This window comes from Zalophus californianus, chromosome X (genome assembly GCF_009762305.2).
Source record: "Zalophus californianus isolate mZalCal1 chromosome X, mZalCal1.pri.v2, whole genome shotgun sequence".
NCBI classification, from domain to species: Eukaryota; Metazoa; Chordata; class Mammalia; order Carnivora; family Otariidae; genus Zalophus; species Zalophus californianus.
In genome coordinates this window covers 57,891,494-57,905,028 of record NC_045612.1, presented here as the reverse complement: position 1 = coordinate 57,905,028, position 13,535 = coordinate 57,891,494, and the positions used below count along the sequence as shown (strand labels likewise).

The following is a 13,535-nucleotide window of genomic DNA, read 5'->3' as shown; positions in this document are numbered from 1 at the left end:
GAAACTGGGTGAAGTGTATACACTTCCCATATTATTTTTTACAACTGCATGTGAGTCTACAATTATCTCCAAATAAAAACTTTTTAGGAAGGACACTGGAAAGAATATTTGGTTGACATGGAATGATGTTCATGACATACTGTGAGGTGAAAAATAGGTTTCAAAACAGCATCTATGATAAACTTGTAAAAACAGAAAAGTAGACATATCTATATGCACACAGTGAGAAAACATCTGGAAGTACCTACATAAAAGTGTTATTAGGTTAATAACACAGCCCTTGGAGGAAAAAGATATTACCAGATTCATTCTGTCAATTAAGATGCATCCATTGTAAGTGCTGACAAATACTGAAAATTGTAGGAACCAAAAGAATAGTCAACCAAAAAAAGACAAGCTTCATAAACAGGACAATGAGTCCAATACTTGATCTTGAAATTTTAAATTGCAAGAGAAGAAAACAAAAAAACAAAAAAACCTAAAATGGCAAACTCCAGCACATGCACAAGCAGCCTATATGTTATTTTAACAATGATTTTATTTCAGTGGGAAACTATGTATCTTGAAGTATCTTGAAATCAATGAATAATTAATTCCTGGGAAAAACAGATTATCTCCTGAAATGTGACTGTATTCTCTGATCCCATTTTTACCATTACTTTAGTGGCTGTGATTTTTATTTTCAGTTTTAAATGATAAACACAACCAGGTCATGTAGTTCACCTTCATTAGAAGGTTTGCAAGCTAACACAGATGTCATGATGTTGTAAATGATGAGTTAACACTACAAGACTTGTTGGCATCTGGATTTTAATGTCAACAATGGTGACTCCCAAAAATGAAAGCAATTGCCAACCAAAAGCTAGGACACATTAAAATAATAGACAGTATAAGACATTTTTTCACTTGGAAGAATCCCACAAGCTCATTCTAATAACTCAGTTTTAGCTAGAACAACTCTAAATAGTTGGACTTAGGTCAAACTTAACTAAGTCTTAGCTTATATATTTGTAAAATGGAGTTAACTAATGTACCACAGACAGGGTTATTGTGAGAATCAGATTAAATAATGCATTTTAAGAGCTTACAACAGTACTCACATATAGTAAATATTTCTCATATATTTGTTCAACAGTGTGTTGTAGGTACTAAAACTAATTCTCTGTGATCGATTTGGCTTATATAGCTCATGCCAAAGTAACACAGTTCATAGAAAAATAAGGATTAGAACTCACAACTCAGTAAGTCATGGGAATGAAAGGCAGAGCATAACAAATACAGTCAATGATATTGCAATAGCAATGTAATGGGACAGATAGTAGCTACACTTGTGAACATAATCTATAACCTTGTCAAATCACGAAGTTGTGCATCTGAAACTAATGTAACTGTGTCAACTACACTCAAAATTTTTTATTTGAAAAAGAAGTCACAACTCAGCATCTTCCTAATATGCCTTTTATCTGTATGTAAAACCTGTTTCTCTACACTTTAGCCTGTGTAAATTTTCCATAATAACTTTAATTTACTTATTTGAGAAAGAGAGACAGTGACAGAGATAGCAAGAGAGCATAAGCCGGGAGGAGAGGGAGAAGCAGGCTCCACACTGATCAGGGAGCCCGGCAGGGGGCTCAATCCCAGGACCCTGGGATCATGACCTGAGCCGAAGGCAGACGCTTTACCGACTGAGTCACCCAGGCACCCCCATAATAATTATTTTAAACTCATATATAGAAAAGTAGTTTAACAAATTGTGCAAATTTGGATCACAGATATATGATCCAAACATTTCAAAGCAATATACAATGATAAAACTCCATTAATTAATCGCCATTGCAACTCAATGTGAACACAAGGCTGGACAAGAAAGATATGTTAGAATACTACTCAGGGGAAAAAAAAGTAGATGTTGGTACTATTCTAAATGTGATATAAACCAAATCAGTCAAGTAGTATGACTTAAACTCTTGGTAAAATCCAATATGAGATGAAATACTTACACTAAGCACCACAATGGCCTGGCTGCCCCTTGGTCTGTCTCTCTGTCTGTCTCTCTCTTTTGCCCCTGCATCTCTTATTTGCAAACTATTTTTTAAATAGCCTTAATATGATAACATGATGGCTCTCATAGTCATGCTTTGGAAAATCACTATCTGTGATAAATCATCATCTCCTCTTACACTGCCCTTTAATAAGATTATTAGAAAAGCAAAAAGACAATAAATGAACCTTTCAAAGTATCCCTATTTTGTTGGCTACAACTGAATATCCTCAAAATGTTTCCAATCTCTCTAGCATTTCATATATATATATATATGAATACAAACTGATGGAGACTTTTAGTCTATTTTACTTTTAAAACCATTTATATAGATATCAGGCAGAACCTAACATTTCAGTTAAAAGATTGCATTGAAACTGAATAGCAGGGCGCCAGGGTGGCTCAGTCGTTAAGCGTCTGCCTTTGGCTCAGGTCATGATCCCGGGGTCCTGGGATCGAGTCCCACATCGGGCTCCCTGCTTGGCGGGAAGTCTGCTTCTCCCTCTCCCACTGCCCCTGCTTGTGTTCCCTCTCTCACTGTGTCTCTGTTTGTCAAATAAATAAAATCCTTAAAAAAAAAAAAAGAAATCCTTCATATAGACCATTATTATCATCAGCCTTTAAAAAAAAAAAAAGAAACTGAATAGCAGGTGACTTAGCATGAGTAACAGGTCAATTATATGGAATTATAATTATTTCTGTGCATTGGGATTTTATGTTAAACATGAGAATATGATGGTGAGCAGCCGTATTTGATTTTAATTGCTGTAGACTGAGTTATCCAAAACATCATGAGATCACTAGAGAAAATGCCATGAGGCATGGGAGATGAAAATGATGCTGCAGAGGGAGCTCTGGTAACAGATGTAGCTCTGAGGAATTGGCTCAAACTTATGATTTACAGGGAAGGGTAAGTCTCTCCCAGAGTCTTCTCCAGAGTTGGATAACTCCCTTTACTTTCCTAGCTCCTGAGAGCAAAACAGACATACTTTTCCATCAATAAATGCCTGAAGAATTACAAACCATTTTTCGGAACAGGAAAATATGTGGGCTTTCTTTAGCTCCTTCAGCATTCTTACACTGACGAAGAGTTTCATACTATGCCCCAAATAAGATAAATCTGTTCCAAATCTTTAGACAAAACAAAATGACAAATAATTCAAGCTGATGAATGAAAGAGAAAAAAAGAAAAAACAGAAAACCTGTAAACCCACAAGATAAGAAATCTGTTAGAAATAGTGGTAATAGACATACAAAGGTCTTTCCTACCAACCAGCCAATGGGAAGAGGAGGAAGATGACTCAGACACCTGAATCTTTCTGTTGCTTTCCATGGAAAGCCCTTCCTGGGAAGCATTCAAGCAGCAACAGTGATGATAAAAGCACCTGGGAATGGCATTATGGGGCATAAAAATCAACTACATTTTCTGAGAACTAACTAAGCATCTTACAGGAATTATTTCATTGAATTCTCAACACAGTTCTGTGAGATTTATTCTCATATAGAAATGAAAAAACTGAAACTTAGACATTAAGGGACATGTGTAAGGTGGTACAAGAGACACAGCTGATTCAAACCCAATCTGTCTCATTTCAGAACCACATTGTCAATCACTACAGTATCACTACACTGCTCAAATGAGATACATACATGTCAAAGTAAATAAAATATATGAATGGTATAGCATTTGTAAAACTAAAGAGTTTTGAAATATCATATTCATTATTATTCATTGTTATTCAGTTAATATTCTCTAGACTTTAAAGACTTTTTGCCCGACAACCCCCCAAAAATATCTACATATATATGGATATATTTTACAGAGTGATCTATTACGCACACATGAAATATTTGTTTCATAAAACTATATTCATCCTTACTACATGTAATGTATTCTGATATATTCTACTCTACCTCTTTTTTTTAATGCTAGAATTGATTTCATGACCCACAAATAGGTGGCATCTTGCCACAGAAAAAAATCATAACTCAACTCTGGACAATAGGTGTATGTATGTTTGGAAATACAGACAGAGGAAATATGGGCATCCTGTCATGTTAGAAACATACACAGACATCCTGGGAGAAGAGTAAATTAAGATATAGTATTTGGTAAATATGTTTTCACAAAACCTCCCACAGTACTACTATTCCCCAACGTTTAGAGAAGTGAAGTTATACCACCACCATCATAAGCATTATAGTCAATGAGCTGCCAGCCAAAGCTGACATTATGATTCTCAAACAACATCCAAGAATGGAAGCATGCTACCTCCATGACCTTCCTGATACAGGCAGCTTACTGTTTGCAAGAAAATCTTTCTGAGCCATTTTGATACCCAAATTTCCCAAGTATATTAAACACTGACCTGACTCCTTAAAAGGACTATACAGAATTTAGCCTTTTCAAAGACCCAGGGTCATACTTACGCAGACACAACGGTCAGCTGGTAGATAGGTCACCTAATTCAAATCTCCCACTTTACAGATGAACAACCTGGCTTCCCAAGAGGTGATGCAATTTGCCCAAAGTCACCCAGTAGAAGGGTCAAGTGATTCCCATTACACCATTCTGCCACATCTGTTACTGTACTATGTCGAGCACTATCTAGGAAAGTAGTCACAATTTAGGAGCATCTCCCATGTTTGTTATTTTGGTTACCTCATTTCTTTCTCCATAATCTTTAGCAATAAAACTTTTAAATCAAAAAGGATCTATGTGTTTATCCTCTGCAGGAAAAATTTTAAGCTAGCCCACTCCATAGCCCATCTTAGGGAAAGAACCCCCAAAATATAATTGTGTGGTGTACTTCAGAAAGGAAAGGAATGCAGACTGAATCCTTATGTGGTCTTCAGAAAGCAAGAAGGATGCAACGAAAAGCCCACGTTGGCTTAAGAACAGTTCTGTGGATGTGACTATCAGGAACCCCAGTCTCTGAAAACAGGCAACACAGTAAACTTCACAAAGGCAGGGACTAGGTTCTCAGTAAATGTGGGTTGAATACTCTGAAAAATTTGTCACTATACAAACCGGTCCCAGGCCATTTTACTGTCTGACATAGGCTTGCACTTTAGGGTGTTTGTCTCTTCCCTTTCCCATTAGGATATGAACTATCACTTATATCTAATGACATCCCCCAAACACAGCTTTTACAGAAGTTAAGGATGTTTCTAATATGCTCTGAGCACACTGGAATTATTTCTAAAATACGAATATGCTCTAAGTGAGGGCCTAAAGGATTCCACTATGTAAGAAGCATGCCAATGTTATCACAGCTCTCCTAATTTCCATCTTGCCCGCTCTTCTGTTGAACTGTTGTCTCTGATGCAGATTACACAGATGTCACCTCCAATGAGGTGTTATGTTATCGGGACTATTTTTGTCCTGAAACCAATGATACTTCTCTACAACCCATCATTCCAATGTCTTTTTAAATGGCAAAATATCTTGAAAATTACAACTGTGTACCCAAACTGAAAGCCACTTCCTAGAACATCACTTACATCCAGTTTTGTCCTCCCCTTTAAGACTCCAGATGGCCCCCCTTCCTTATTCCATTTTCTTCTATATTTTTCACAGCTCAAATAGTTGATTTTATCCCTCTGCCTTTGGGTGTTTGACAGATATTTCCTCTATTTTGTAATCAGAAAGAAATGGAATAACTAAGAAAATACATACCAAACTTTATCTTCCCATAATCTCTTCAAAACATGACCCTAAGGAAAATCTTATGATATGAAAAGTAAAAAAAAAAAGACTAATTAATCAAGGACAAAGGGATTTAAATATTATCTACAGATGTTTTTACTTGAAGCAATTGTCTTTTGAAATAGAGCTAAATCTACTAAAAGAAAAATTACATTTCATAGCTTATTTCTTGTTTGTGATACATGCATGATTAATTCCGCTTTTGTCAGTAAAACTGAATCTAAGAAATGCTGCTTTTCCTAAGATTTACTCAAGCCAGTATTTAGTAATGCGAACATATATATACATATATTTTTAAGTAGGCTCCATGCCCAATGTGGAGCCCAACTGTGGGGCTTGAACTCAATGACCCTGAGATCAAGACCTGAGCTGAGATCAAGAGTTAGATGCTTAACCGACTGAGCCATCTAGGTGCCCCTAATGCAAACATTTTTAAGGCTACTTTCAGCAAACTATTTCAGAAGAAAAATATTCCAAACACATTAATAATTCCAATTAAGTAATGACTGGAATTATTAGAATCATTTGGGAAATGACTTATCCAATTTTTCCATTTTATATATTTATTTTTTTTAAAGATTTTATTTATTTATTTGAGAGAGAGAGAGAGAAACAGCACAAGAGGGGAGAGGGTCAAAGGGAGAAGCAGGCTCCCCGCTGAGCAGGGAGCCTGATGTGGGACTTGATCCCAGGACCCTGGGATCATGACCTGAGCTGAAGGCAGTCGCTTAACCAACTGAGCCACCCAGGTGCCCCACCAATTTTTCCATTTTAACATACCTAAAAACGAAGCTTCATAACATAAATTTATGCAACGTGCTTGATAAACTCAGAGTATGTTCACCATTAAGTGATATGAAAAACATAACTTACGATTAACTTCAAATAATTTCTTCCCATACTTTGAGAAATACTACTACCCTCATTGGAATAAGTCTAAAATGAATCTTTTTCTAAAAACACCAGATGCCACCTAATGCAATTTTCTGTATCACTCACAGTATCTTCTTACCTCTACCATAACGGACTCTAACAGGATGAATATAGTCCATATTATATCTGAACCAGAAAGCAACTATTTAAGAATTAACGGCATTTAATAACAGGAATTAGCACTCTTACCAATTAAAATTTGAATCCAGGTAAGAAAAATCTTATAATAATTCAAAAAATTTTAAAAACACCCCAAGTTCCTAGCTAACAAAAAAGAAAGGCAATAATATAGAATCCAAGTATGGTATAACAACTATTCAAAAATGGATGTTGTTCTCCATTTTAGGATAGACTGGAGAAAACATCCAACATTTGTTCACAGCAGCTGCAGCCAAGTTATCTGCAGTCATGCAGTTTTCAGAATGGCAATAAACATGTCCTTGTTGTCCTGAGACCACTTACCCAGGTGCAACTAGAATAAGAGAATTTTTGGTTAGACAATACCTGAAAGACTAGTTTACCCTTTCTGTGTTTAAAAACAAGAAGACTGAGGCTCAGAGAGATTAAGTGCCCTAGCAATTCAAACAGCTATTTAAAGGCCAAGCAAGGTCTAGAAACAACCTTTCTCAATTATTTCTACTAATATGGGTTAACTCTTAAGGTCTGAAGCACTGATTCTCCTTCTGAGATGGAATGGGCCTTTGGAAATCTACCAGCTGTGTGATCTTGAGTACACAGCAACCTAAGGCCCCTTTTCCTCGTCTGCAAAGTGTAGAGAATACCTACTCTAAGGAGGTTGTTGTGAGGATTACAAACAGCTTCTAAAGTGCTTAGCACATCAATTAGCAAATAATAAGCATTCAAAACCAGGTAGCTATTATTTTTACTCCCGCCCTGGAAACATGGATGCCCCCACTGTTTGAGAAGACAACAAACTCCATTCGTTAACACAATGGACAGGTTCTCATCCACCAGAGCTTCTCCGACCTACCACATTCTGCAAACAGGAGAAAGCCCCACTCAACAACCTACTTCACGCCTTCTAAAATCCGCCCTTTACACTATTAAGAAAAACAAAATACCAACTGCTGCCAAATGTCTTCTGCCACGTGCCGTACGTTGAATTTGTCAACTAGAAATTGCAGGGTTCTGACTCCATCCAAAACATGGAGAATAAATGATGGGTAAACGAGGGGAAGATAAGGTCACACACCTGAAATGGAATTCACAGAAGCTTCTTCTCAGCTCATTTAGTTGTGAGTTGATAGGTGGGTGACAGAAAGCAAAACGCTATCTTTCAGCATCATAAAGCAGGAATGGCTACCTCAACAAAATACAATTCCCTAGGCTTGTCAACACAATAGAAAAGAATCCGTGTCCTGTCCTAGTAAATTAATACGCACACGGGCAACAACTGAGCACCTTTCTCGAAAACCTGAAGACTAAACTGTATCCGAGCTGCACTACACCCTAGGACTACATAAATATATGTAAAATTTCTACGAAAGGGCGAGACAATGATGGGGAATATCACCTTGAAATCAACAAGGAAGGAATCATGTCATGCCAAAGGCGTTTCCTTCGATAAAATCCCGACCCTCCATTCTCATGACACTACAAACCGACCTCCCTCTAAGGAAATTACAGAATCACCCGCAGCAACCAACCTCAGCAATCGGCATCGACCAGATCGCCCCCTACTCAAATGGCGCTAAGTACCGTGAGTCCAAGCCCCTCCCTGGAGCCGCCAAGTCCCGCGCTGACTCCACACTACCTCACTTCCTTCCCGTCCTACCTCCCATCCTCAACCCCCGGCATTTCTCGCCAACCCTCACCACTGACAGAGAAGGTAAGAACGAGATAGATTTCCTACACTTTGTTCGGGGAGTACCAGAGCCACACATACCCGTCCCTATTACGATCACATCAAACTCCGAAGGGAGAGTATCCGCCATCTTGAAAGGAAATGTGTCATGTGACTATTGCTTGTGGAAATGAGATCTAGTCAGGCGTTGCCCTGGTAGAAGGCGGAAGGAAAAACAGTGCATTCTGGATATTGTAGTTCTTGGTGGCCGGTCCAGGTAGGCGGCTACAGCATTTTATTTGAAATGTTTACGCGAATGTTAAAAGCTCAGTTTATTTTCCAGGCTGAGTGCAGTAGCGCGTTTAGCCTGGAGGTTTGGGGTAGTAATGAGATGGAGATTTTTGCTCTGCTAGCTAGGTTGAATGGGAAAACCTGGGTACCCCTTGACAATGATGAAGCAAGAATTGTTGGGATAGATGAAGGGCGGAATGAAATTGAAAGGGGATTGGTCTGTGAACAAAGGAAATTTTCATTCCAGCCTGGTAACTTGTTTCCCCCAGTGTGTGTGCACTTTCGTTTTGGCCCCCCGAAGCATCATTTTTCGCACCAATTCTTTCAAACTATATCCTGTATCTTTTTCGTCTCCATTATCTCCCCAATGAAAACCCACGAAAAACCTCTCTCCTTAGTTTCGCCACAATGAAACCTAAATTGCGTCTGTATTTGTTCTAGTTAGTCCACGCAGCCACCCGGCAGTATATTTTTACAAAATTGGCTTTGCTTTACAGGAGGGAAAAAAGATATGAAAGCATAGTAGTTGCTTGATAAGCGTTTATTGGTTCTGAATCTGGTTTTTTATACGTATACAAGGAGTCCATACAAGATTCTTCTGATAAACTTTTGCAGAAATGATCAAGGTAAAATGGCCTTTATATTAAAGTGATTGTATTTGATGAGGGGTTTTAGGGTTCATTGTAGTTATTTTAGTTATTTTACAAGAGTTTCAAAATAATTAAGGAGAGAAATAATTCCAAAAGAGAAAGTGCCAGTAGTTGACCTTCCCTTACACCACCTGTCCGCTGAACTGTTTGTGGTTTCCCAGTCACACTGTTTTTCCTTTAGCATGGAATGATATTCCCATACTCCAGCTAACATATCCTTAATATTCAGTTCAGGTTCTACCACCTCCTCCTTTTATCTCCTCACTATATTGGGTTAAATTTCCCTATGTAGTGCTAACACCCTGTCATAGCCTCCCATATTGCACTGAAATTATTTGCATTATGTTGGTTCCTATACAGTTAACACAGCCCCACACATACAAAAATATACACCTAGATATATAACAACCTAAATTTTAAGTCCCTCTATGACAGGGACAGGGCCTTACTTATCTTTTTACCCCCTGCATCTAATATGAGCCTGTTGCTTAATAGGAATGCCAGTCAGTGTTTGCTGAACTGAGCTCAGTTCTGACTCCCCTAATAGATGGTAAGTACTATGAATACAGGGACTAAGTCTTCATCTTTATATCTGCCCACAACTATCATGTTTCTTATATATTGAAGATGCTCAATACATGTTTGTTACTTTGTTAAGGTTCCATGAAAATTCTTTAAAATTGTATTTTACCGGGTTTGGGTTTTGTTTTGTTTTGCTGCCTTTTGCCATAATCTTTAGCAATATTTTACATGTTTCATTAATTTCTTTTATGGACTATCTGGATGTATTGAACAATTCTCTTGTGATATAGTCCTTTGATGAATATTTTGTGTAAGATACTCCTCTAAGAAATGTAATGTATTGTTCAGTAAATCACTCTGCCATTTGCCTTGATATGGAAAGAAAGTTTTGAGTACTATCAGAAGTGAAATAGATCTTATCCATGAGACTCTTAATACCACCAGTGGAAATGAAAATTAATAGGTTTCCCAAAGTAAACACAGGGAACTTCAAAATCTCTAACAGAAGCTATGGATGGGTGGTTAAAAACATGATAAATTAAGGTATCTCTATCTTACTTTGGCGATATGTGTATATGTGTGTATATACATATCTTTTTCAATATGAGTATATCTAACTTTCTATGGACTCAGAAATTTTCTAACAAATAGACACAATATGAAGACACAACTTATTATTTCATTCAATTTTCCTTAAATATTTATTGAATACCTACCATGTGCAAGGCACTGATTTAAATGCTGGAATTACAGCAACGAGTAAAACAGACAAAAACCCCTGACTTCATGAAGTTTACAGCTAGTGGGGTATAAAACAAAATAAACAAGTAATATTACTCTGCTGTGCTAATTTTCCAATATGTTTTGCCCCAAATAGGAAATTCCTTTTATTCTGAAGCTAGAAAGCAGGACCCTCAGAAAGATAAAATTGCCACCCTGTGTTTTAGCTGTCCTCTATCACACCCTCTCTGAGTATGAAAAATATGATTATGTTAGAAAAAATTAAAGCCTCTGCATGGAGAAAATGCTCAAAATACCTTTTCTGTCAAATGTATTTTTATAGATCTTCTGCAAAGTAAAGATGAATATAGGGGTTGATAATGCCATTAAAATAGCATGAAGCAAAGCAGCTTAATTGCTGTCCATTCTATTATTCTAAGGACATCTGTTTTTGAGAACTGAAATATTTTATTTGGATAAGTCACAGTACAATGAGATGACGGATACAAATTGACTTACCCTGTTAAATCACTGAGATCCTAATTTTGTACTTAATGGTTTCCTGAGTTGAAAAACCATGATTCCCTGAACATTTACCTTGTATTCAGAAGCTTACGTAACTGTGGGATCTGATGTGTCATCTTTTTACAAACCAGTTATTTAACGGTCTCTATCCCTGGGCTTTCCTTTGAGCTCCAGATCCAGATATCCAAGCCCTTACTCAACATCTCTTCTGAACATGTCCAGTACCAAACTCCTGAACATTTCGGCCCCACTCCCAAACCTCTTCATCCAGTGTTCCCTACCTTAGAAATGGTACCACCTTCTAATCAGTTACTGAAGTCAAAAACCTTAAGAATCGTCCTTGATATATCATTCTCTTTCACTCTTAAGCCAATTTCATCAGCAAATCTTGCCAGATCTGTCTCAAAGTTATATTGGAAACATACCCACCTCACAATCTGGACTGCCCATATAATCTCTTACCTGGACTACTACAATAGGTCCCAGCTGGACCCCTCATTTATTCTTGCTTCCCTTCAGTCCACTGTCTACACTGCAGGTAAACTTTTAAAAATTCAAATATAGGGGTGCCTGGCTGGCTCAGTTGGTGGAGCATGTGACTCTTGGTCTCAGGGTTGTGAGTTCAAGCCCCGCATTGAATGTAGAGATTACTTAAAAATAAAATCTTTTTTAAAAATTTCAAATCTAATTATGTCCTCCCCTCCCTAAAACTTGCATGATTTCCCTTGCTCTAAAAATACACTCCAAAATTTTAAACATGGTCTAAAAGTCCCTGCTGAACTTTCTAGGCTCATATACCTCTCACCCTTGTCTTCCTAAGCTCCAGCCATATTGTCTCTCCATTTTGTCTGATACCCCATGCTCCTTCCTGCTTCAGGGCCTTCATTCATATTCTTCCATGTGCCTGAGGTGCACTTTTGTCCTTCTCCCTTTCTTCTACTTTAATCCTACTCATTTTGCAGTTCATTCAAAACATCATTTTCTCTGGCGAGTCTTCATCTAGTCCTCAGTCTGCCTTAAGTCTCCTATACTCCTTTGTTGAACTTTTCATGATTGGAAATATCAAATTGCTTATGCAATTTCTTATTTCATATTTGTTATCCTCCTAGGATGTAAGTTACACAAAGGCAAGGACTGTGCCTATATTGTTCACCATGATATTTCTAATACATCACTCAGTGCCTAGCACATAATAGGCACTCAAAAATATCTGCTGAAATCCCACTTCTGTGTATATATCCAAAGCAAATAAAATACTATCTCAGAAAGATATCTGCACTCCCATGTTCATTGCAACATTATTCACAGTAGCCAAGATATGGGAACAACTTAAGTGTTCATCAACAGATGAATGATATATATATATCCATATATATATATATATATAACTTATATAAAGGAATACTATTCAGCCCTTAAAAAGAAAGAAATTCTGCCACTTGTAATGACATGGATGAATCTAGAGAACATTATGCTAAAGTGAAATAAGCCAGACACAGACAAATATCGCATGATCTCATTTATATGTGGAATCTAAAAAATATGTATTTTTAAGTCAAACTCACAGTAACAGAGAGTAGAATGATGGTTACCAGAGAGAGGCTGGGGGTAGAGGAAAGGGGAACATATTGATCAAAGGGTACGAAATTTCTGTTGTAACATGAATAAATTCTGGAGACCTAATGTGCAGTATGGTGACTATAGTCAAAAATGTATACTTGAAATTTACTAAGATTATAGATTTCAAGTGTTCTTACCACAAAAAAAGGTAACTATGGGAGGTGATGGATATGTTAATCAGTTTGATTGTGCTAATCATTTCACATCATATATATCAAAACATTACATCATACACCTTAAATATATACAATTTTTATTTGTCAAAAATAAGTGATTTTTTAAATCTGTTGAATGAATTGGTAAATAATAAGGTACAGGAAGTCTTCAGGAAACCACACATGAGTACTATTTTAAATGAGAATAAAATGAGTTGATTGCCCAGTAAACTTATTTCATCAGCTGGTTTTGTGTTTATAATTGAACAATACACATGTGGTTAATAAACAATCCAACTAGCAAAAGATCATACAAAAACTCGTAAGACTGAGAAGTCTCCATACCCTCCTAGCCCCGCCCCCAGGTTGTCCTCCCCAGAGATATTATCCATTTCTTGTGAATCCTGCTAGAGATTGTGTATGTGTATGCATGTGTGTGTGTGTGTGTGTGTGTGTGTGTGTGTGTGTAAGGGAAGCAGTAATCCCTTTATTTCTTTTTTGACACAAATGGTAGCATGCTATAAACATTATTCCTCACCTTACACCTGTATATTTTACTTATTAT

The 13,535-nt window shown here is 37.1% G+C and overlaps 1 protein-coding gene across 4 annotated transcripts in view; it reads right to left on the bottom strand.

The window, feature by feature from the left end:
• CHM (CHM Rab escort protein) overlaps positions 1–8,654 on the bottom strand; it is a 211,303-nt gene extending 202,649 nt beyond the window's left edge. For all 4 annotated transcript variants that reach the window (XM_027608506.2, XM_027608507.2, XM_027608508.2 and 1 more), the window contains exon 1: positions 8,590–8,654. In XM_027608506.2, coding sequence (XP_027464307.1) covers positions 8,590–8,638 — 49 coding nt within the window. In that variant the 5' untranslated portion in view covers positions 8,639–8,654. The remainder of the gene's footprint in view (positions 1–8,589) is intronic.
• Between the last annotated feature and the right edge of the window lie 4,881 nt (positions 8,655–13,535).